The following is a 24,764-nucleotide window of genomic DNA, read 5'->3' as shown; positions in this document are numbered from 1 at the left end:
GTAACAGGTTTATTATGAATATATTATAGTAAAAAGAAAAACGGATTATATGAGGTACTTTATTTATATAATATTACATTGTAATTCCACAGTCGTACTTAAACCTAAGCTTATTTAATATGGCATTATTACGTATATTTTGTAACTAATAAATATTAAAACTCCAAAATAATATAATAGCGAATCCTATTGAAATATATTTGGTACAATTTAAAATAAACATAAAATAGAATAGGCAATGACAATAATTCCGTTTCTAAATCTGATTTATAGAGTCAATATTTAATCTACCTTTGAACAAGATTTAGTCATCCTCTAAAATAATATCACTCAATCAAATTTACGCGTTTTAATATTTACACGAGTTCAATGACCTATTAATGATTTCTTAAAGATTATGTGACAAATTCTTGGCTTAAAACTAAATTAATTTTTGACACGGCTTCGTTATATTTTCTTAAATGTGTATCGGTAGAACTAACACAGATATGGTAAGTGTTAATAACAAAGTTATAATATATTTTTATATCGCAGACAATTATTTTTTAATGTGGTATTGTTAAATAAACTAAACACATTTACAATAAATAATAAAAATATGAGGTATGGAATAATAAATACAGTAAGTAATTAATAAAATACTAAAATAAATTTTACATTAAATGGTTACCTTATAATTTTTTTTTATATTGGTCACACCGTAACCGTTTTTATTGTGAGGTTAAATTCAATCACTAATAATCAGCTAAGATAGAATTCTTCATTAAAAATAATAGGTACTATTAGAATTATAAGGTCGATTTTATCATAATTAAAGTTGGAATTCCTTTAAGAATTTTAAATCAATTACTATTTGTATGTTGAAATATTTTATTTTTAATAATAAATGTGTACCTATGGTTTACAAAGATGGATTTTCATTCGTTGCAATAGCAAGCGTCTTTTGTGTTCTCTCGAATCCAGTCTAAATAGTTGGTGACCCTCGTGTATACCCCCGGATAACCCACCCGAGCACACCCATTACCCCATGACACTACACCTGAAAAACAACGATTAAAAATTAATGCTACACTTTAATGAGTATCTATTTCGAGATGTCGAGATGGCTCAGTGGTTAGAACGCGTGCATCTTAACCGATGATTGCGGGTTCAAACCCAGGCAAGCACCGCTGATTCATGTGCTTAATTTGTCTTTATAATTCATCTCATGCTCAGCGGTAAAGGAAAATATACCCATACCAAAAGATTGTTCTAAATTAAATAAACTTCATCGCCGTCAAAAATTGACTGGCAATAAATTATAGCAGAACTAATTAGTAGGTAGTACTAGTAGGTAAAGGACTTGCACAAACTAACTAAGAGTGTTATGTAAATGTTTCAGCATACATAAATAAACAGATACATTTATTTATCTTAACGGTAGATCTACCGTTAAGATAAATAAATGTATCCAAAACGCTTAAGCACACGTGTTATCAGCAAGTGAAAGGCGCTATGTGCTTTGTTTACAGAGGGAGCTACGGACGCAGTAGGATTCGCAAAGTAAACATCAATATTCATTACCTATTAGCTCGTACCGCTTGTCGTGCTTTCTCTCAGCGATGAGCGGCCCGCCACTGTCACCCTGGAAACAGATGTATTGAGATCGCAAACTCTACCAAAATTCATTGCTTGTGGATTCGATGGAATAAGTTACGATTTCTAAGCAGATCGAACTTCATATTATAACCAATAATTTATTTCTAAAATACGAAATATCTAGTGTGTTTTTTCTTTAAGCGATACTTGCGGGGATTATTGATATAGATTATATTAAAGAATTGAAACTCTATAAAAATTAAAATTTAACAATAAAATAATCCTTGTTCTTGTATAACCTTTTATTTTATTCCTAATATGTATTTATTTTACAAAATTAGGAGGGGTTGTTAATTTAGATATGTTTTAAAATTTATTTATTTTACGAGGAATATTATTATTGGTAGTATTATTATTTTAACTTTCATTATAAAATATTATTTGTTTCTCTTGAATTGTATCACCATTAGTTGAATTTCCTTCTATTATTAAACGACAAATAATATCTAACATTAATATTTTGCACAATAGTTTACTCAAGTGACATGATCAGAGTAAATGCAATTAAATCCCATATTTCAAATATATTAAAATGGTAAATTAAACTTGTTCAACAAATTGACATTTGAAAATATTTACCTGGCAAGAATCCTTTTGTCCGGTTTTTGGGTATCCTGCGCACAACATATTATTGGTAATCATACTGGCTGTATATTTCGTGTTTCGGCACTCCTGATTGCTTATAACTGGTACTTCTACTTCTTGCAACGTGCAGGACACCTTGCCTTCCTCTGTCAAAGTCCCCCATCCTGAAGCAACTGCCTTGACTCCAACGTACAAATTTGCTGTATTGAAAAAAAATTATAGATTAAAAACATAAATAGAAATGCTAGTCTGTATCGGAGTATTTGATTAGACTCTATATATAAATATCATTTATTAAAATATCAAGTTTTTTAATACTAAGTTTATCCTTTTCACAACTTTCTAATAGCAAATTAGTCCATAAATTAATATGAATAATACCTAAATTTCATTTTTTATACATTCGCTAGGCCTTATTTATGTTAATTTCTATAATAAATTAAATTCTCATATTTTGTTATTAACAAATATGTACAAGGTCATCTTCTTTGACTTAAATTTATTTTCTCGTATCAAGCTAATCATATATTTAAACATAAAGTATGTACTACGGAGTAAAGTAAATTATTATAAATGTATTTTTTATAAAAACTCCTTTTTAATTTAGTAAATTAATTTCATAAGAAACGTTCAAGGAGTAAGTTAAATATAAATAAAATGCAGCATGCGTTATCATTACGTTAATTATAAATAACTTTATGACATATTCAATAGCGTTTCATTAAGCGTTATAAACTAAATATCAACACGTCAAATAATTATTCATCTAATGCAATTAATCACTTTCTCTATCATTTTATTAACGTTTTTAGGTCTCTCTGGCATACTCTATAAATTAATTTATACTATAAATTCAATAATTTTATAAGAAGTTTTATTAAATAATTATTTAGCTATTTAATTTTTAAAGAAAATATTTTACGTGCATATAGTACACGATGTTAAATGAATGTGATCATTCCATCAAAATTAAAATACGAGAACAATCAAATATCTAATAAAAATGGAATCATTGTTATTTTTTATATTTCGTATCTTTTATTATCTTCTACCTATATATTAGTTAGCAACATATATGTTAGCAAATCTATAATCCCATACAAGTCATTATTATGTACATTTTATTTTAACGGTCGCTACTTAATCATAAGCCTATCTTCATCTAATAAATGAACAAAAATTTAACTTCTATATTATATTTACGCAAATAATACCGACTTTGTTCGTATAAAACTTTCACATCGTCGTATATGAAGCTATAAACTTATAAAGTATGTTAATATGTAGTAAATATAATTAATTACCTAGATATAAAATTACTTGTCATTGTATTTTATAGCGAATGTTAAAAAAGTTATAAACATACATACATATATGATGTACTATAACTTTAACATCATCCTCCTATCCTTATCCCAATTTTATTTGGGGTCGACTCACAAGTTACATTCTTTCCAAACATATCGCCTTTCACACAATCGACTCTTCATTTATTTTAGAATAGATTTACATCAACGTACGTAAAAAAAAATTGGATTAAAATTAATCTTCTCACAATGGGAAAATAGTCACCATTTTTACTAGCGTTGCAACTGAGATAATATAAAATAAGACTCACTCTCTGTTCAAACTAGATATCGCAATACAGTTCGCCGATAAAATAACAAATGTGTTCCAATGAAGAGCTGCAGGCAGCAATCTCCTTCACCGGTTATAAATATGTATATTAATCTATAATACCTAAGAGATCTGTCAAAACGTTTAATTAAAGCTACCTTACAGTTATAAGAACTTACTGCTATCGGTTGGCAAGCATATCGGCTTGATGGCGACTGACATGGGAATCCTCTCATTCAGTCGGAGCAATGCGATGTCATTGTCGAAGTTTGTCAGACTGAACTTATTGGCAATAGCGCGGATAACGAAGCGAGTCTCCGGCCTCTGGGTGGCATTGCAACGGTTGTGCTCGCCGAATGTAACCTTTATCATGAACCACATAAAGCTGAAAATAGAAATAAATGCATTATATAAAATAAACTCTACGACACTAAGATACAACTGTTATATCTACTACATAATTATACAAAAATTATAATCTTCAATATTAAGTTTTCAGTATAGTTATTTGAATGTGAATATAGTAAGTCAATTTACTTGCTTTCATTTTTGTTTGTAAATATAATTTGTATTCATTAAAACAGTTATTCAATAAGACATTACAAATCCATGTTTGTGCCGGCATTGAGCGAAAGTTTACAAAATATTTTGGACTTGAATACCATTAATGCTTCATTTACGCTTTCACTGACTGTACCGGCTGACACAAGTGTCTTCGGTGCTTAGTTTAACTCATGCCTTCTGGCATAACCTTTGACGACCTACATACATTTCCATAACATTTGGTATATATTAACGAAAAAGCCATTATGATGTTTTCGTTTAGAAATCAAACATTGATACGTAAAAAAATAATAAAACGTGCAAACGCTTCCACTGTGGACATTTAGGTGAGGATATTGAACTCAAAGTTTAGAGCCTGCCTCTCGGCCGGTTTAAAGGTCAACGTACTGATACTGATTGGAATTCAAAAATTCGGACCAAGAAATTATTCTGGGCTTGTTTTCCCATTACCAGGTTATCGGACTCGTATATCGATGATATACGATTTCATCTGCAATTTGGAGACGCATTAACATTTTTATCAAAATAAAGGAATAACTTCAATCGTCAAACGTCCTCTACTTCTCCTCTGATTTGCATTTTAGGTATTGACGCAAATTATCAGGTTCTCGCTGTTGACTCAACGTCATCCTAAATATTCAAAGGACTCGGCTTTTAAGCGACTGCGTCATTTGTTTGCAATTAACCTACATTGACAATTATGTTTTTTAAATTGGTGATTTAGACAAAAACCTCAATCTCAAAAGCCATATTAGGCATCATTTCTTTAATTTTCACATTACATTCTAATAGAAATTATTTAATTTTTTTTTATGCAAAATAAACATTTACCAATAAAATTTTTGTACCAAGTGTTGGTGGCGAGTCAACATCCTCTTAAGTTTTGAGTAAATACTTAAAAACCACTTGCTAAAATGTTCAGGCTTCTCGGATCATTTACACACGTGAGGTTGTTTCAAAGCAAACGTATGTATATGTATACAATAATCAGCGTAGCTTACGAACCGAGTATCAAAACCTTTTCTATTTTTGAATATTAATGAATATTGAAGTGAAGAATATTGAATATTGAAGTGTTTTATTTTCTTAATTAGCCACCTTATCAACAATGTCAATACGTTCGGAATCTCAATTCGAAAGACCTGTGATTCCAAATTTTTACATCCGTCTCATATTATACCATTCTTTGTACGTTCAATAAATACAATATAAAAGTTTTATAATAACAATAAAATGACTAATACAACTTGTGATATAAAATTTTAAATGTCATCAAAAGGTTGCACTATATTGCGTTGGGCGCCACGATTCATTTTCAAAGGACCAGACAAAAATAAACAAAAACATTTTGATAAATCTGACACCAAATGTATTGTGTAATCAGGGAGCCAATTCTAGTTATTTATAACGGTTACGATACGTTCCCGATTTTATTCCGATGCAACTTCGATCAAACTGCATCTGTATCTTGTGTTAGAACAATAAAAACACGGTACAACATTATCTATTACGATTTGAATTGATTGTGAAAAATTAACAATTCGCTAGTAAAATAGCCGTTATACCGATATATTTTCATTAACATATTATGATGATATTCAAGCGATGTAGCAATCAAATCTAATAATAGAATTTGACATATGATTAATAAATCAACTTTATAACTTCGCTAGAAAATTCACGTTAACTTCTATAACTTTAGCAAATCAAATTTATTTTAACAGTAAATAACTTAATAAATGTAAAAAATTGAATATGGTGATTTGAATACGTTCTGTTGATTCTATTTAAAATGATACAGATAATAAATAAATGTTGTGAAATAATGAGTATAGTAATAAATTTACCCCTTAACACAATGCGCGGCTGTAAGCACGTATCGATCATTAATAGTCATCCCTCCGCAGTAAAACCGCTTGAAGTACGATAATTTCGCCATCCATGGGAACTCATTGATACTGGCCTCTTCGCCGCCAACGATTCGGGATACTTCATTCCTTTCGCCACATTCTGGAATATATTATTAATAAAATTAAAACTAACTCATTATTTTGCTTTTTCTCAAGAACTTTGAACATTATTTCAAATTAGCCCAATTTTTAGCGTTATTAGCTTCACAGGGAAATGTCAAGTTTGGTATAAGTGGATAGTGTATTCGAATTTTGAATACACAAAATGATAAATATTTAATTACTATTAAAAGTAAATGACCCAATTATTTTAAATATTTCCTCCCTTTTGTATAGCTGTAGGAACTGAGATTATGATATCAATAAAATAAAGGATGCTAACTGCAAGTGCATGTTGTCCTCGGCTGGTTAGATTCAAGCAACGGTGGTCGGTTGCCCCAAACACCACCGAAGAAATTCTTCGAGAACACGCCACGTGTATCCCGCAATATATCTCCCTATATCACACAAGAAAAGTAATATAGTATTTTCTTCAAAGATGATCATTATTTAGTTAAAAACAAGGCGTATAATGCTATGAAGATTTAAATTTATTCTTAAATGGTATTTCAAAAATAACAGTTAAATATCTGCCATAGGAAATATTTGTACAAACCTATGTTGCTATATACTACATATTATGTGTTATAATTAAAAAAATATATAACACAACTCTTATCTATTTGGAAGTACTAATAAAATATCTCATCCAAACGTTACAAATATTCCATTTCTTTCAAATTAAGATAATTTGGATATTTTTTGGGAATTCATTAATAAAAAGATTTAATTTATTGTTGAAATCCTTAAATCTTAAATGCCAAAATGTTTATGTTTCAAAATATAAAAATCATTAATGAAAATAGCTTTTAAATTAATATGCATAAAATAAACACAAACCTGAACAGAAGTGAAAGTAAAGGCTAAAAACACAAAGAAAAGAAAGCACTTCCACATACTGCAGCTGATTCAAAAAAAAAGAAACAAAAAAAAACAACAAACTTCAAATTCAGAATTCGCACAACCTGCGCATCGCTCGTCTTTGAACTTGTCGCGCGCGCGCACAAACTAACACACACTGAAATGGTAGCTCGACCGCGTCGACAGACCTCGTACGTTATTTGGATGGAGACACCCCACTAATAAGTCTATTGATTTGTGATAAAAACTACACATTGAAATTAGATATAAGAAAAATACAACTAAAGCAAATTAAAAAGATAAATACAAAACAATAAAGGTATACAAACTTTTTATTACTAGTTATTTTATAAAACTATGATACCTAAAAAGGTTTTATATTAGTTTGTATAGGTAATTAAGACTTATTTTTTTAAGAATTAAATGCATGATACATATATCCTTTTGGCACAAACTAGTGGCCAAGCGAAAGTATCGCTTTCCACGACAAGTAACGGTTAATGCCTCTTTATATTCATCTTAAGAAACACTTAATTACTATATACTAACTTACATACTGACTTAAAAAAAAAACATTTATCACAGAAATTTTATTTGACACTTTCACATTTCCTTGTCTTTAATATGTTTTTGCTTGATGATAAATATTAACATTAAATTCTTGAAAACAAAAATACATATGTTGTTATTGTTGGAAAACGTAAGTCAATCGGTAACATTAAAAATTAAAGACATTCTCTAATTTGCTGAATACTTAAATTCGACGAAATCTGTGACTTATTTAATTAAATTATTGTTTTTTTTTAAATTGCTTATATCGCCATGGTTACGCGGACAGAATATGAAAATGTTAACCAAACATTGATAGTAGGTACTACTTATTGGGGTAAGTTTATGTGCTACATATGTGTTTATAATTCATAGCATGCTTGGCGAGTAAGAAAAATATTTTAAGGTATTTTGTTACTTATTAGAAGCATTCAAAAGTTTGGCCTGTCTAATATCAGGCTTACAAAATTTAACAACTGCAGAAATTTCAAATGATATTTATATTCTATTTTTACTTGAAGTTCCAAATTCTTAAGAATAATAGTGCAAAAATATCCTGCATTTCAAGTAAATATAATGCCTGATTATTTTGATTAATATTCGAATAGAAAATCGAAATCCGAGTCAAGCATTCGTGCTACCATAACACACCATCGTTTGCTGTTATAGCATACACTCATTATTACTACTAATCTGACCGAGGACCAACTCAATAGGCTTGAGCGACTTCAAAATCTCGCCATCCGGTTCATATTCTGCCTTCGCAAATATGACCACATTTCTGTATTTCGTTCGAAGCTCAAGTGGCTCTCTATTGGTTTTCGCCGGAACTTGCATATTTTGTCTCTTCTGTACTGTGGGTTATTTAATCTAAGGGCTCCTTCTTATTTAAAAGAGAAATTTGAATTTCTAGGCGATCCTTCTCTTTTGAGATCTTCCCGGAGTCTTACACTCAAAATACCGGTACATAAAACAAAATTCTACAGTGACTCTTTTACCGTTCAGGCAATTAAGTTGTAGAATAATTTACCATTAAATATAAAAAAATCCAAAACACTATTAATTTTCAAAAATTCCCTAAAGAAGTTTTATCTTGAATCTGCATAGAGACGATTTATATTAGTGCTTATTTATTAGTTTAGTTATAATTATTTATTAGTCTATAATATTGATATGTATATGTTTATATATGTATATGTGTGTGTATGTATGTGTATGTATATATATATATATATATATATATATATATATATATATATATATATATATATATATATATATATATATATATATATATATATATATATATATATATGTATGTATGTTATACATATATGTATGTATATATATATTATATGTACATTGTATGAGTATTTACATGTAGATATTTGTATGCAATATATGTATATTACCGACTTAGCACCACCTACCCAACTTTCATACAACCTCTCTCCTTATTGGGTTGTCTGGAAGAAATGGCTACGTAGCCATAAGACTGCCCTTTGTACTCTACAATATATGTATAATATATATAATATTGTAACATTATAACATATTATAATGTGTAACATGTGGTGTACAATAAAGCATAAATAAATAAATAAATAAATAAATACTACTCAATCAAGCAGTAGTATATATAGCCTTCTGGCGCACTGTCAAATAAATATATATATATCTAATCAAAGACAATGTGATCATTTACACAGACACAAAGTAATGACACAGTATTTAACATCAGATAATCTTATAGGTAGTCATCTATCTATTTTAAATTTAGAAAAAAAGATTTGTTAAAAATCCTTTATTGATTCATCTCAAAGGTTTTAAATAGTTGAAATTAGGATAAGCTTACTCATTATAGTAGACAATCGGTTGTCTTTATTTTAGTTTACTATCCATTTCATATATTTGTGTCAGCTACAATTAGCTTATCCAGGCTACTATCATCAGAAGTAATGAAGTATCATTAATATACATTAAAATATCACTTAAAATACCTTCTACATCAATGATATTCTAATAAACAAATATGTTATACCCATATTAAACAACAGAAAAAAGTGTGCCGCGCCGGGGACCGTTTATTTTACATTTCGTTACAAGTAAAAAGGATAGCTTGATAAAAACAATAAGTAAAAGCGATAACTAGATGTTTAATTACGTAAAACGTATTACTACATAATTATGATGTATTATAACGTATTACTGACATAATTATGATGAAAACGATTAAAGGCAAACGTCCCAATTAGGACGTTTTCTAGTCTTCACTTTTTGCGCGTTAATGACATATCTGTTTACTAGAACATCATTGTTCTACATAGATCGATAAATTTATATATAAAAAACAAAAAAGGGCGTAAGATCCATATAAAACGAATCCATATAAATTTTGACAGACTTCTGTTCTTCTTCTTCGTTGTCTGTTATGTATGTACTATATCTTCGATAGTCGCTGCTTCTTCTAGATACCGTGTAAGTTTTATTTATATACATATATATTTATATACTTGGTGGTAGGGCTTTGTGCAAGCCCGTCTGTGTAGGTACCATCCACTCGTCAGTTATTCTACCGCCAAATAACAGTACTCAGTATTGTTGTGTTCCGGTTTGAAGGGTGAGTGAGCCAGTGTATCTACAGGCACAAGGGACATAACATCTTAGTTCCCAAGGTTGGTGGCACATTAACGATGTAAGGAATAGTTAATATTTCTTACAGCGTCATTGTCTATGGGCGATGGTGACCACTTACCATCAGGTGGCCCATATGCTCGTCCGTCTACCTATACAATAAAAAAAAAAAAAAACAAAATATTAATTTAGTAGCATTGTCAGCCAGAGAACCCAAAAAATCTCCTCATTAATTAATATAGATAAACGAAGAATGATATCAACCTTACAGCAGTCAAAGGACATTGTGAGACAAAGAATAAACCAAATATCTAATAAAATTTATTTAAATAATGATATTACATTACTTTAAATAAGTTACAATATGCACAGATAAAATAAAATTTTAAAAATTAACAACATTAATTATAAAAGTCACTTACAGTAATGTATTATTTACAATTAACACTAACGATATTACTAGAATAATTTCATCGTGACGAAGATCACAGTAATAGCCTAAAGAGCGATTTTTCGTAATAAATAACTACAAAAATATTTTAAACATCAACAATTAGGTAAGATTGACTCCATTATGTTTTCTTATTAATTGATATTCATAGTCAATGACTTAAAGTAATGTTAAATGATGATGAAAATGTTATGATGAGGCTGATGACATTTATTAAAAAAAAAAAAAAACAAGGAATAAGTACTAGAACAACTAATTTAAACGGAAGAAATGGCTTTATGCCTTACAATTTAATTGAATATGAATAAAAATTACAAAAGACTTGGCTGTATGGTGTAATACCTTTGCCTTTTCCCTCTAAGGAAAGAAAAAAGTGAAAAAAAAAACTTGAACAACTAAATGTAGATAGTAAAAATAATTGTGATTAAAAAATGATGATTGTGATAATGTTAATGATGGTTATCATAATAATGATGATGATTTTAATTAATATGTAAGTGATGATATAATTGTTATTTACAAAACTATATAAAACTTAATTCTCCTAACATTTTATGTACAAATAAAACATTGAACACGTAGGTAGTTGTCTACAGTTGCTTAATATCTATTGGTAATCTGCACCACCGGCCTGTCCATTATATATACAATTATTAAATTATTTAAAAATAGTTAAAACTACTTATATCTAGCAAATGAAACGGATTATGTTTAAGTTCAAAATATGATTGTTATTATACTATTTTCAAAAGAGGTTTTCATTATATTTGGTAAAAGTAATATGAGGTTATTTAATTTTTTAATTTTTTGGATGAATGGATTATTCCAATTTTTACTTTTATTAGTTTGTAATGCTCAAAGTTTATCTTGAGATTAATAATGTTAAAATTATTGGTGTTACTTATATTTGTATTAAGTACATACTATTTTATCTTTCTTTATTTTATAACCAGCTAAAAGTAAAATAATTAAAAACTTATTACTCTAATAACATCTTAAAAAAATAACCAAAAAAACTTAATCTAGACTTTGTGACTTTTACAAAATGTTTCTTAATTAAACAACGAAAGAATAAATTAGATAGAAGAAAATAAAATGCCGTCTGTGATGACAATACGAACTAAAATAAACTTATGACTATTACGAGGATTTTCCAAAACTGAAAACATTGTTGTCAAAAGAACATTTAAGATTTAAGAATTTAAATCTATTATTGAATATTAAACAAAGATATTTCACGTCTCATAAGACGCATATATATAAAATAATGTATTTATGCTTAGAGAAAAATGTAAATAAATTAGGTCCCACAGAGACACGTGTCTCGTAAATTCGCTCTCAACCAAGGCAGGTATCGGGTTATTCGAGTATACACGCCAGGATAACCCGGTCTACCGCACCCTACACCCCAAGACACAATACCTGTAACATAAAATTTACAATATTAATATTCATACGTAAAAATTCCGTAAAGAAAATGTTTTGAAATGTCGGATATAAAAGTAGGTACATCTATGAGATGAGTACACAGATCTGTTACTAAATGTTGGTGATTTAAAAGAGTGGAAAAAATATCTGACGAAACATTTGTATATCCTTTCACATAGACTATAAACAAAATTAGCAATCATTTTAAGGTGATTTTTGAAAAATATACTGATATACTCGTAGATAAAAAAAATCATCTCCAAGAATGTGCAGCTTACAAATTATTTTTCTGCCCAAAAACAATAAATCACTACTGTTCAGTATGGCTATAGTATGAGATAAATACTGAGCAAACCAATCACAAGAAAAAAATAATTAGTGTCGAATAAATAAATAATAATCAGATGACCTAAATTTTCCTGCAAATATGTTTGAATTTCAACTAGTGGGTCTCCACCGAAAAATCGCATTTGTTCAAAATAATTGGAGTTTCTCGATACCAATTTTCCTTAATTTTGTTTACGTTTTTCATTTTTTTATGCATCCATTGTAACATTTTCCATTAATTTTAAATCTTTATTAAATCACAACAATTCGATAAATTGTAATCTAGAATCTTTTTTTATTTTTCTGCACATCTACGGCTAAGCAACTTTCTACGTGCAGTTATCGCGTCATAATCACTGGGACAAAAGTTGGCTTACGCTTTTAACATGTATTTAGCAATTTTAAATTTCATACTGATACATTTCTATGGTCTATTACATATAAAATATTCTTTGTCTAATTTACTATTATGAAATGTTAAGTTCAGTGACAAATGCAGTTCCACAACAGACGTATATGTTTAGTTTCTACTAATATAATGTTGTTCTAAGAGATTTATTTCCTTACCCACAATCTGAAATCTGTCGCCTTGTTGTAACAATAACGGTCCACCACTATCACCTTGACAGGAGTCCGTTGAGGCTCGACCCGCGCAAAGCTGTAAAACAAAAACAAATTATTCAGGCACTAATTTCTTTAATTCTCATTAGAGTAAAACCTTCTATAACAGAAAACAACAACTGAAAATTTTATAAAATTAATTTGTTATAAACTAACTACTACTGTACCGATTTTCCATAACACAAGTGCTATAGCTACTTACATTGGGATCAGAGTAATGTATGTGATGTTGTCTCATATCTAATTTTTTTTAAAGATTTTTTTTAAGTATATTTATTTTAAATAGGCAGAAAAGTAAAATTTCACCCTGGCCCTAAGATACTGGCCTGTAATAATTATAAAACTATTTTTAAACGTCAATGCACTACGGTCTATTAGCTCTAGTGTTATATGAGAACGACGTAATACATATTACATATTACGAGTATAATTGTTGCATCATTAACTGACTAACCCTTGTCCCATTATCCCAGAGCATTGAGCACATACTCAACACTTTCGTCCTTATTCGGTCTTTCCAATTCCTTATTTCTAATCATTGATTACTATGTAGGCATTAACCTAACAAATTTTGTGTAATAAGACACCAATTCCTATTGTTCGTCAGTATTTCCTTTGTCAACCAAACTGAAATCGTAAAACCATATTATCATCACAATATTCTCGTTTCAGCTATGTGTATTCATTTAACATTTCCCGACATTGGCCCGACACTTCGATAGATACTTAACATCAGGTCCAATCTTAGTTTAATAAATTTTCCCCTAAGTAGACTCATTTTCTAGCAACAGTATTTTTTTCTTTACAGTTAAATTAAGAATTCAATATAAAAAGCAAGTAACATTACAATGAGGTTTAATATCTCAAACCAAAATATATATAGCTGACTGCATGCTAGACATAATTACACGCTAACGGTAATCGTATGCAAAGGTATATTTCGAACTCGGCATTAATCATCCTATCACAATGGAGCTTCGGTTTTTTGTCTATCTTTTCTAATCAGACATTCCAGGAAGAATTCTCGATACTGAAAACAGAATAGTACAAACCATGTTGTTAGTAATGCGTGAGGCTCGATACTTCATGCCACGACACTGCGTAAGCGATAGGATCGGAACACGCACCTCCTGCACGACGGCAGGTAACTGACCGCCTTCGGACGTACGGCCCCAGCCAACCACAATGCCTTCCTTGCCTGACGGATCTACACCTGAAAGTTGAAAGAAGTCTTAATGGTGTTTGCGTTATATTTAATTATGAATACTCAATGGAATAATTCAACAAAGTTTATATGGAGCTCGTGCGTCGTATCGAACATAATGCGGGTTGGTAGAATACAAGTGTGGTAGAATTTCTATGAAATTAGACATTTGCAGTGTTCCTCACGATGTTTTCCTTCGACGCCGAGCAGGAAATGAATTATAAACACAAATTAAGCACATTAAAATTCAGTGGTGCTGAATCCGCAATCTTTGATTAAGATCCACGCGTTCTAACCACGCAGTCATCGCAGGCTCAGACCAAGACAATTGACTTGATACCTATAATTCGGCAGAATAACTAATGACTTATTCTAACCCGAGTGGGTTGTGCAAAATCCACGAACAGCAGATTGTATATGATGCCCATATTACGAGGAAGTTAATCTGAATCTGGACGTTTTTTTTTATGGTATAGGTTGGTGGACGAGCATATGGGCCACCTGATGGTAAGTGGTCACAATCGCCCATAGACAATGACGCTGTAAGAAATATTAACTATTCCTTACATCGTCAATGTGCCACCAACTTTGGGAACTAAGATGTTATGTCCCTTGTGCCTGTAGTTACACTGGCTCACTCACCCTTCAGACCGGAATACAACAATACTGAGTACTGTTATTTGGCGGTAGAATAACTGATGAGTGGGTGGTACCTACCCAGACGGGCTTGTACAAAGCCCTACCAGCAAGAAATATACGTAATAAATATACGTGTTACATACTGTTAATATACTTTAGTCTGACGGCAGTAGTTAAGCTGGTAGTATAATTATTATTGATATGTATATCGTACTTGCTGGAGGTAGACACACTGGTTTGATGATTTTCGAAAATGTGACAGGTTTTCGAAGTTTTAGTAAAGCTATGTCGTTGTTGTAGGACTCAGCGTCGAAACTACGGTGTCGGACGATGGCAGTGACTGCTCTCATGATAGCAGCACTCTCCGTCGTTATCGTTTGATCGTGGTCGCCCAGAATCACTCGAATTTTTGATCGTTTAAGTCTGAAAAATTATATTGACAACTTAATAAGTTACTAAATTAGCAAAAAAAATTTTTTTTAAACATTATTTAACGGTATAGACATAGAAGACATAGTCGTCATAATATGGGAATCATTAATGATACCACTTTCATTCCGAAATAACATCAGAACAAACAAAAATCACAAACGTAGAAACACTTGTATGATATTATGGCGAACACTCAGATTAATATTCTCTCATAACTGATATAACGCTGATATCAATTTAACTTTTTTTTCGCAGTGATAAGGCTATGCCTGGTAAAATATTTATATACTTACTTTCTAACACAATGAGCCGCTGTCAAAACATACTCTTTAGTCAGCAATGATGCGCCACAGTGGAACTGACCATCGTAGACCAGGCGTGCCATCCACGGGTACCGGTTGAGACCCGCAGCAACGCCGCCTACTATACGATTCTCCTGGTTCGGCCCACTGCATTCTACGGAGAAAGTGACGGTTAATGAACTGGTATAGGAAGCTGGAGCCTGTGTTACTGGTTAATTGACTAACATAAGGTAATAGTGACATCGGATTACTTTAAGTTTATTGCGCCTTACTAATTAAATTTATTATAAGCTGCTGATTGAGAGAAAGTAATACATATTTTAGACAAATGGCTAAGGGCAGGATTTGTGAAATGACTCGAATTACTTCCTAGACAGTCATTATACCTATATGTATGGACATTATTATTCCCATTTGTTAGTTAACAAATATTTAATATATTGCTATATTATTTACTTACCAAAGTATATATAAAAATTAAAAAAAATTACCGAACTAACAAGTCACATTTTAATAACAGAAGAAAAAAATCCATACGTTGAGTATGAGTGATAATGTTTATATATATTTAAGACATACATATATTTTAAATGAGCATGGTTATTTTTATTATAAAAGTAATCGATTTCGGGATATTTACCATGTTTTTTATTTTTGTTCGGTGAAGTTCGATATTTGTATTATATTGTCTCGTGAAAAAGACATTCGTAGATAATTTCGAAATATCGAGCTCCACCGAACAAAACTAAACAAAAATAGTATATCTTCTCTTTATTTACACCACTTTCGTTTCACTTAATAACAATATCTTTAAAATATACGCATTATTTACTTAACATATACTGAATATACCAGGGTCATTGCCTTAAACCATATAAAGTACATAATATACCACTAAAGAAGACTAGAAAGGGATTAAAGACTAGAGGAGAAAAGCAAAAAGGTTAACGCTAAAGTTTATTGTAATCTGACGGTAAGAGGTGAGAAAACATTTGTGCGGAGAGATTAAGATCGTGCTACATATAAAATTGCATTAATTTACAAGTGCTTTATATTATAACCTAATGTGTAACTTACCTATCTTTCTAGGAAGTGGATTCGCTTTTCCGCACTCTAAAATGTAAATGTGAATGAAAATAATTAGATTTGCAGGAAGTTCTACTGGTGTAAAGAGAATTCAACTAAAGTAAAGTATATAAGTGTGCTAAATATTAAAGAATCTAAAAATACTGACAACGATCACTATTTTGCATATTGCATAATAATTCAAAGGTAATTGTGTGATATTTCCAAAATACTTAGTGAATATATACACCGTTTTCAACTTATTTACATTAATGTCATGTTTTGATATCGATTTGTATATTTCTTTTTCATTTCTTATAAGATTCCGTTGTTTCATTAAAATATAAACTTCTGTTACATACCACACGAGCAGTTCCTGACCTGAGGGTCTTCGTCCTCATCTTCCACACTCTGCTCTTCTAAAAGAGGTACTTCCAGGCCGAAGAAAGAGTCGAAAAGAAATCTCGATGATCTGTTCCCAGTAGTTACCTGAAAATATATATAAGTTTCTACTATAAACAATTTGGAACTAAAACAATTAATCATATTTTCGTCTATCCTACTCAGGGCCGTATTTAGGGGAGGGCAACCGGGGCAATTGCCCTGGGGCCTCCACATTTGTGGGGGCCACAGTTTTCAGCAAGTTAACAAATACCGAGATATAGTCAAATTATAATAATGTTATTATTTAATATTTTAAAAGTTACCGACACAAGTAAATAAATCATTGCTTACTGATTGAAATAAAAAAGGTAATTAATTCATGATAATATAATTATTAGGTTGTTCACGCTTCTGTTTGTCTAGGGCCCCCACTGCTTTGTGGCCCGGGGGCCTCCAGACCTTTAAATCCGACTCTGATCCTACTTTAAAACTAACTTATTTGTTTTTACTGCTAAATTTCATCATTGAATTAGTAAATACTCCAATAAGACTGTGAGGTGAAGGAGGGTTTCCAACTAAAATAATCCGAAAATATGTCCGGTATCCTAGTAAAAATAGCAAGCAGCGTCTAGTACAGGTTGAAGAGCATCACCGAGACACATGGATTGCATATTAGAGCATATATTCCTAGTGCTAAATCAATAGTATTAACATGATCCATGCAATAAAATTCTAATAAACTGATATGTTATACCCATACTGAACAATAGAAAAAAGTGTGCCGCGACGGGGACCGTTTATTTTAGTTTATTTTTACATTTCGTTAAAAGTAAAAAGGATAGCTTGATAAAAACAATAAGTAAAAGGGATAACTAGATGTTTTAATTACGCAAAACGTATTAATACGTAATTATGATGTATTGTAACGTATTACTACGTAAAACGACTAAAGGTAAACGTCCCAATTAGGACGTTTTCTAGTCTTCACTTTTTGCGCGTTAATAACATATCTGTTTACTAAAACATCATTGGATCCATGACAAGAAAAGGACAAATATTTTCCATATAAGTACTATATAGCCTCACTGTTCTTATTGCATCATGCCGCAACGTACATAGTTAATGGTATGTTTAAGTGAAATTAAGCTAAACAAACATTTTGTTTCTCTATCACGTAAACTAGCCGAACGTACATTACGTAGCAATGTAGTACAATATCACGAAATAGGACATTATGCAAGATAAACTATTATCTCTTGTATTGTGACAAAAATATCCATATTTTAATCGACGACGCTATTAGTAAAGCTAGTCATTTATAAAAATAAACAAAACATCAAGATGACAAATTTATGAATAACCAATTATGTGGCAAATCCGACATTCAAAAATTCTTCCGTATTCAAGAAATAAAACAAAGAACTAAACATTCCAAACTTTTCTCTTAAATACCGTTTTTTTCCTTTTTTATATGTGTCTTATATAATTTTGATATGCACTGCGTGAGGCAGTTAACTTTCCCGCTGAGCGCGGATGTACCGACAACATTGCATAACATAATTGCTCGCTAATGTCAATGTTACTTTCACAATCTTAACAAGATCGTTCCGGTCTTCTGGGATGTTTTTTGTTTATCTTTTTCCCTTGTTCTTTGATGTGATTGCTGTGAACTCATCTTTTTTTACATACTGAAGGTGAAAGGAAAGATTTTGTTTGAGAAGAATTTAGCAACATCAACCAAACCTTAAATTATTTTACGTTTCTTTTTCAACATACAATTATTTTAAATGTCGCTTCACCAACATTCCCATTTTATCAATATTTTATATAAATATATGAATATGTCGTAGTATAAAAAACCCTTTTTTTTGGTTAATTTTATAATCATGTTTTTGTGCGAATTAAAATATGCATGTGCTTACTGCATATTGTACATATACATTAATATGCCTTATTATTTAAAAAAAAAGATACTACTTATTCCCAAATATTTAACAATTTAAATTTAAAGTAATCTGATGATCACATGATTTTTGGATATTATTGACTAGGTTCTAATTAAAACAAATAGCCCACCATGATAACAACAACATGCGTTAAATTTCCGTACTTTATCGAAATAAAAAACCATTACTGCTCTTCACATACCAACAGTCGAAGCTGAATTTAATTGGTACGCTTTCCCTCGCATTGCTACGTAAGTGTGACGAAACATACGGATATGTGTTATAAATATTAGATAACCTGTGATATAAGGTGATACAAGGCTAAGGTTGCTTATATGTAAGCAATTATGTTGCAGCGACCTAGATAGGCTATGTATATACTGAATATATAAAATATTAAGTTACGTAATAGACATATTATATTTGGCTTATTTTTAGAATATCGTTACATAACAAAATCGTTATTAGGGGTATCAAAGGTTTTATAAGGCTCTAGTTTTCCTAAAAATATACTTAATTTACTGTATCTGTATTTTTGCTACTGACGTTTCACCAATAAATGGAAAATTCTGTTAGTCGCTGCTTATGTGCCTGGTTTGTTGAAGCTGCAGATCCTCATACCATATTTTTTCAAATGGGAGAACGAAGTCTTTTTTTTTTAAATAATATTGTCTCTTAAATTTATTACACGATAGAGTTAGGGCACACCATCTGTCTAAATAATAACTCTTACGCATTTGCCTAGGCGAGAGAGGCTGTGCAACCCAAACTGATCAGGAGGACTTCCTTTCCTTTTTACGCTAAATAACCAAATCGTGACCTAACCGTCTATGAACCTTGTAACTTTCCCTATATATCAATCAATGTCAAATATTTAATTAAGTATCGAGGTTGATGTCACAAAAAATAACAAAAAGATCCTAGATTTGATATAATTCGTGCAAATCTGAATTGAGCCATGACCCGTTAGCTCGCAATGTTGCAATGGACCTTGATTTTAATCAGCGTTCCTTAATACATTTGAAGTTCAATATCAAATCAAATTGAATTACATTTTGGTGACAATAGGCTATGAACAAGACAACGTCGTATAACAACAATCGTATCGTAATATCGTATGTCCGTACGCCATAGACTACACAACGCTGTTCCCGTAACATAAACTTACTGTAGATTAAACATTAATCTTACATACTTAAACGTAAACCTACATTTCTGACAAACACTAAAAGTAATATATTATTGGTGTCTTTTATATTTAAAGCTCGATTTAAATTAAGGTGAGTTAAAGGATGATAAATTAAGTTTCATTTAATGCCTCACAAAAATATTCTATGCTTTGTTGCTTTTGTTTTCTCGTACTTTTATAACGCCTTCAAATTTGTAAGGTCAATCAGTAAACTACTTTCCAAAGTAATTGCGGGCCTTTCACAAGGTAATTGTTATTGTACTCTCGTTTTTGTTATCCGAAGTCGTTTATCAAAAACAAGAAAGTATTGACGCTCTTGCTAATAAGGAAACGAGAGCAACGGTTTTAAACAATAATTGATGTAAACTTACAACATATTGTATTGAAGATAAATAACAAAACTATTTTATTACTAAGAATAAAATACGTCATATATAATCCTCAAAAAATATGCACAGTTAAGAAAAAGTTTTCAAGGAATTATTGATTTTCCCATTTTTTCCTTCGGTTGAGCGTAAAACTAAATAGAACTTTCGCCTCCAGGATGGAGATTGAATATAAAAATAAAGTCACCTGCTGATCAATAGGCGGCCAGTACACCGACGACCTATTTTGACTGTTAATATATCGAAATATATTGCGGTTTTAAAACTTAAGCTATTTCACCAGAAGTAAATAAAAACGACTTTCTTTGTCGGTTATTATTATTTATAATTATTTAAATTTATATCAATGTAATAAATTAAAGCTATTATCTGAGGCATAAACACTATACGATAATTTGGGGAAAGTCCGTTAAGTAAGCTTCATAGTGGAATGCAAACATAAGTTCAAAACATAAATACCTCTGGAAAAAATATAACCGGAAATTCTGTGACGTAAAAATGTATTTTAAAATTATGTAAAATACACAACTTACATAATGCAGCATTGATCTTAATTTGAAATAGATGCGAATTTCCTACAAATTTACATAAATGCTTTTCTGAACGCATTATCTATCTATATATCGTAATAGCAAATTAAATGTAGTTCGAAATAACAGTAAAAAACAAGACATTTACCTGTATCTGTTATCCTTGTCGGGTGAAACAATGATCAGACGGAATAACTGTAACGCTGCCCACGGGTATCCTCAAAACAAGCTCTGAGCAGAACTAAGTACACAAGAACAGGAAGAGGGCGACTGCTGTCCATTTATCTAATAACAAAGCAGTCTGCGCTTCTAATGAACTACGATAATGGTAGAGGTATGCCACGACAATTAATTGAAACGGTTGTTGTTCTAACATAGGGTAAATTGCCGCCGATACATTTATTACAAATTTGTCGTATGTTAATTTTATCTTGTATGGATTAAATTATATACTTCATTTTCTATTATATGGATTCAAATATTCCTTGTATTTACATAGCTCATCGTGGTAGTTAAATTAAAGTAGGTACCTACTTATAATGTAATTTCGTTGCATGCTAAATTTTCAAATGTTTTGTATTTTTCTCCATGTAGACTATTTTGGACAATCCTTGGTTTTTCTTAGTCATATAATGACTTTTTGTTAATTAGTAATTAATTAAAATAAAGCATAAAATTAATTTCAAATTAAATCAACATTAAGCTGTTAAATTTTAAATGAAGTCATGGTTAAAGGGTTAAAGCTGTTCAATTATGAAAATCTGTTCCTCTATATTTAAGACTTTTTAAGTCCCACACGTGTTTCAAATGTCATCTAAAAACATACCGTTTATGGCTACAAATGCTAAATGTATATATTTAGAATACCTATTTTTTAGTTATGTATTATGACTTTTAAAGTACATATTTTAATATATTATTCTATATAAGAGTACACTTCCAAACTCTGTTACTTAATCGAGTCCCATGCGCTATGACATAGGACATGAATAGGGTTTGTCAAAATGATTTATGAATATTAATGTGCACTCCTTAATATGTAAAAATCATGACATATATAAAAGGAAGAAAATTTAGGATAAGCAAATAACCAAAGGAGGCGTATTGAATAAGACAACGTTATATAACGTTTCGTAAGCGGCGAAAGTAGTGCATATCCGTTTCATTTATCAATAATATTGATCAACAATTCTTATAAATATTATAGGTAAATAAATGTAAACAACAAATAAATATAATAAAGATGGCGACGCAAAATGACATAAATGTGTCTGTTTGCGCAATTAAATTATACAAGTATGTGTGTGTTCGTGTATTCGTATGTGTGTACAGTGACTATGTGTTTTAATGTATGTTTGGTGGAATAAAAGTTACACTTATTTTTATTTTAATCAATGATAAATAAATTGTAAGAATTTACAAGAAATTTTGTAAGAAAAACTAATTTTTAAAATAAGGAATATGCCTAAGTACTTAATAAAGGGATTATCTTGAAAAGGTAGCTTATCTTTATATTTGGCAGTACGAGACGGATATATATGAATAAGAACTTTAACATTATACTATTAGATACAATAACGTAGTAACGTACATAATCAAGATTAGATTTGATCTGTTTCAATTACATTCCCCTGTACCCTGACAGTTTTTAGTGTAACCTTATTATATGCAGCACCACTGCTTGTTAGATACATATGCATGTGGAAAAATTGTAAGTGGCGTTTGCATGAGCGTGCACTAGAGATCCTTAGTCAAGATCTATGGTGCCTCCATAGAAATTAACTAATCGTAACTACTAAATAATCGTAACTGTGTAAGCTTAACGAACTTCGACATACAAGTACCTAGTTAAATTAAAAAAAAAATGTATAATTATCTTCAGAAACAAATTAAGCATTGAAAGTATTTATTTAGATAAATTTAGCACAACGGTTTGAGTAAGTATAAAACTACTTGATAATGGTATATTACAAATAAATTTAAAAATAAATAAATAGGGACAATAAAATACGCGAATCAAACTTTTTAACATACCTACGTATTGTGTACCATAAATATATCTTAAGCATTAATATTATATAACGTCATATTCACTTAACTAATTCCCAGTTGCCTAACGTCATTAATTACTATTAGTAAGCAATTAACGTAAGTATCAAGCGAGTGCAATCCACTGAAAGTAAAAGTGCATTCGAAGTCATTGCACTGTCGTGCGTAATGTGACCGATAAAATGATCTTTTTTAAAATTACTTACATGGTTATCAAGTATAGCGTCCTGTGGATGTATTTTCCTAGCCTCAGAGAGGGCTAATGTAAGCACACAAAATATAGCCACTGATCTCCATGGGCACATTGTCGTTGTTCGGGTGTCGCGATATTTTGTGTCGGCGCGTATTTATTTGCGCGGCATCTCCGCGCGCGCTTTTACTGTCGAATTCGGCAGCAGTGATTCAATGGCATTATTCGGATATTTCGCAAACAAATCGCTGGCCGACTGGCGCTGTCGGCCGCGGCCGCGCGGAATCCTCTGCGAGCTGGGGTCTTCGGCCACCACTTCGCGAACTTTCTCTTCGAACCAAAATAATAAGCCCCACCGCCGTTACCACCACAACTGAATATACTACACAGCTGTTTCATGTTATCGTTATCTTACAATAAGGTTGTACATAATGATATATACCAATTTAAACCCTTTTTTTATTATAAAGCAAATACCTACCAAAAACTTTTACCTTTTTATTTATCGATTATTCAATAGATTTTGTTTGTTATAAACATAATTATTATGTGTGTGGTATAGACAGATACATAATATTTGTGTCTCAAATTTATTTCAGTGTAAATAAATAGAACTTAATTGGTACCAGTGTTTATTTTTATGTATATAAGTGATAGACATCTGTATCATGACCCTGTCATCTCTCACGATATCATAACTCGCAGATGCTGGATTTTCCACACTGATAAATGAAAGTGAAATCATAGCGCTGTCTCGGTAGGCATTTCCGCAACACGTTCAACAAAAAGATCAGAACACGTAGCAGATTAATAGAAATTCTGTTTCGTCGGAATTTAAACGTTTTATTTTTATTTGCACTAGATAAAATTAAAGTTTTGTTTTATATCACTAATAGATCACACTGGGTCGAGTAAAATTTACTTGTGATAGAAAATACTTTTTTTAAATAATTTTAAATTTTAACTAATGAATGAATATGTACTTCCTGCTTATAAATCCCCCACGTGTCAAAATGTACTTAATTAGTAAGATGCGCTAGAAAAGTAGGTAATCAAATTAAAAATATTTGGATACATACGTTCGGTCTAAAATTGATCATTAAACCACAGTTAGTATACGTATAATATGTGCTATATAATGTATACTAAACATGATTTATAAAG

General features: G+C 30.6%; 2 protein-coding genes across 4 annotated transcripts; both read right to left on the bottom strand.

Moving 5' to 3' along the window:
• Positions 1-848: 848 nt before the first annotated feature.
• On the bottom strand, positions 849-7,422 carry LOC124535027 (trypsin-7-like). The gene is made up of 7 exons (XM_047111048.1): positions 7,254-7,422; positions 6,697-6,811; positions 6,252-6,414; positions 4,020-4,225; positions 2,218-2,423; positions 1,564-1,624; positions 849-1,039 (listed from the first exon to the last, which is right to left on the bottom strand). Exons 1-7 carry the CDS (start codon positions 7,308-7,310, stop codon positions 918-920), a joined length of 930 nt encoding a protein of 309 aa, XP_046967004.1. The 5' UTR covers positions 7,311-7,422; the 3' UTR covers positions 849-917.
• Positions 7,423-10,861: 3,439 nt separating this feature from the next.
• On the bottom strand, positions 10,862-23,917 carry LOC124535026 (trypsin-1-like). Of its 3 annotated transcripts, none has more exons than XM_047111047.1 (8): positions 23,617-23,917; positions 17,289-17,415; positions 16,939-16,974; positions 15,853-16,015; positions 15,342-15,550; positions 14,412-14,497; positions 13,231-13,321; positions 10,862-12,330 (listed from the first exon to the last, which is right to left on the bottom strand). In XM_047111047.1, exons 1-8 carry the CDS (start codon positions 23,713-23,715, stop codon positions 12,209-12,211), a joined length of 933 nt encoding a protein of 310 aa, XP_046967003.1. In that variant the 5' UTR covers positions 23,716-23,917; the 3' UTR covers positions 10,862-12,208. The 3 variants fall into 3 exon arrangements, with proteins under 3 accessions (XP_046967003.1, XP_046967002.1, XP_046967001.1); XM_047111045.1 differs by having other exon boundaries at positions 10,867-12,330; positions 14,337-14,497; positions 23,617-23,916; XM_047111046.1 differs by lacking the exon at positions 16,939-16,974 and having other exon boundaries at positions 10,866-12,330; positions 14,337-14,497; positions 23,617-23,915.
• Between the last annotated feature and the right edge of the window lie 847 nt (positions 23,918-24,764).

Source organism: Vanessa cardui, chromosome 14, assembly GCF_905220365.1.
Source record: "Vanessa cardui chromosome 14, ilVanCard2.1, whole genome shotgun sequence".
Taxonomy (NCBI): Eukaryota; Metazoa; Arthropoda; class Insecta; order Lepidoptera; family Nymphalidae; genus Vanessa; species Vanessa cardui.
Note: the sequence above shows the minus strand (reverse complement) of the source record. Positions and strands in the feature narration are given on the sequence as shown.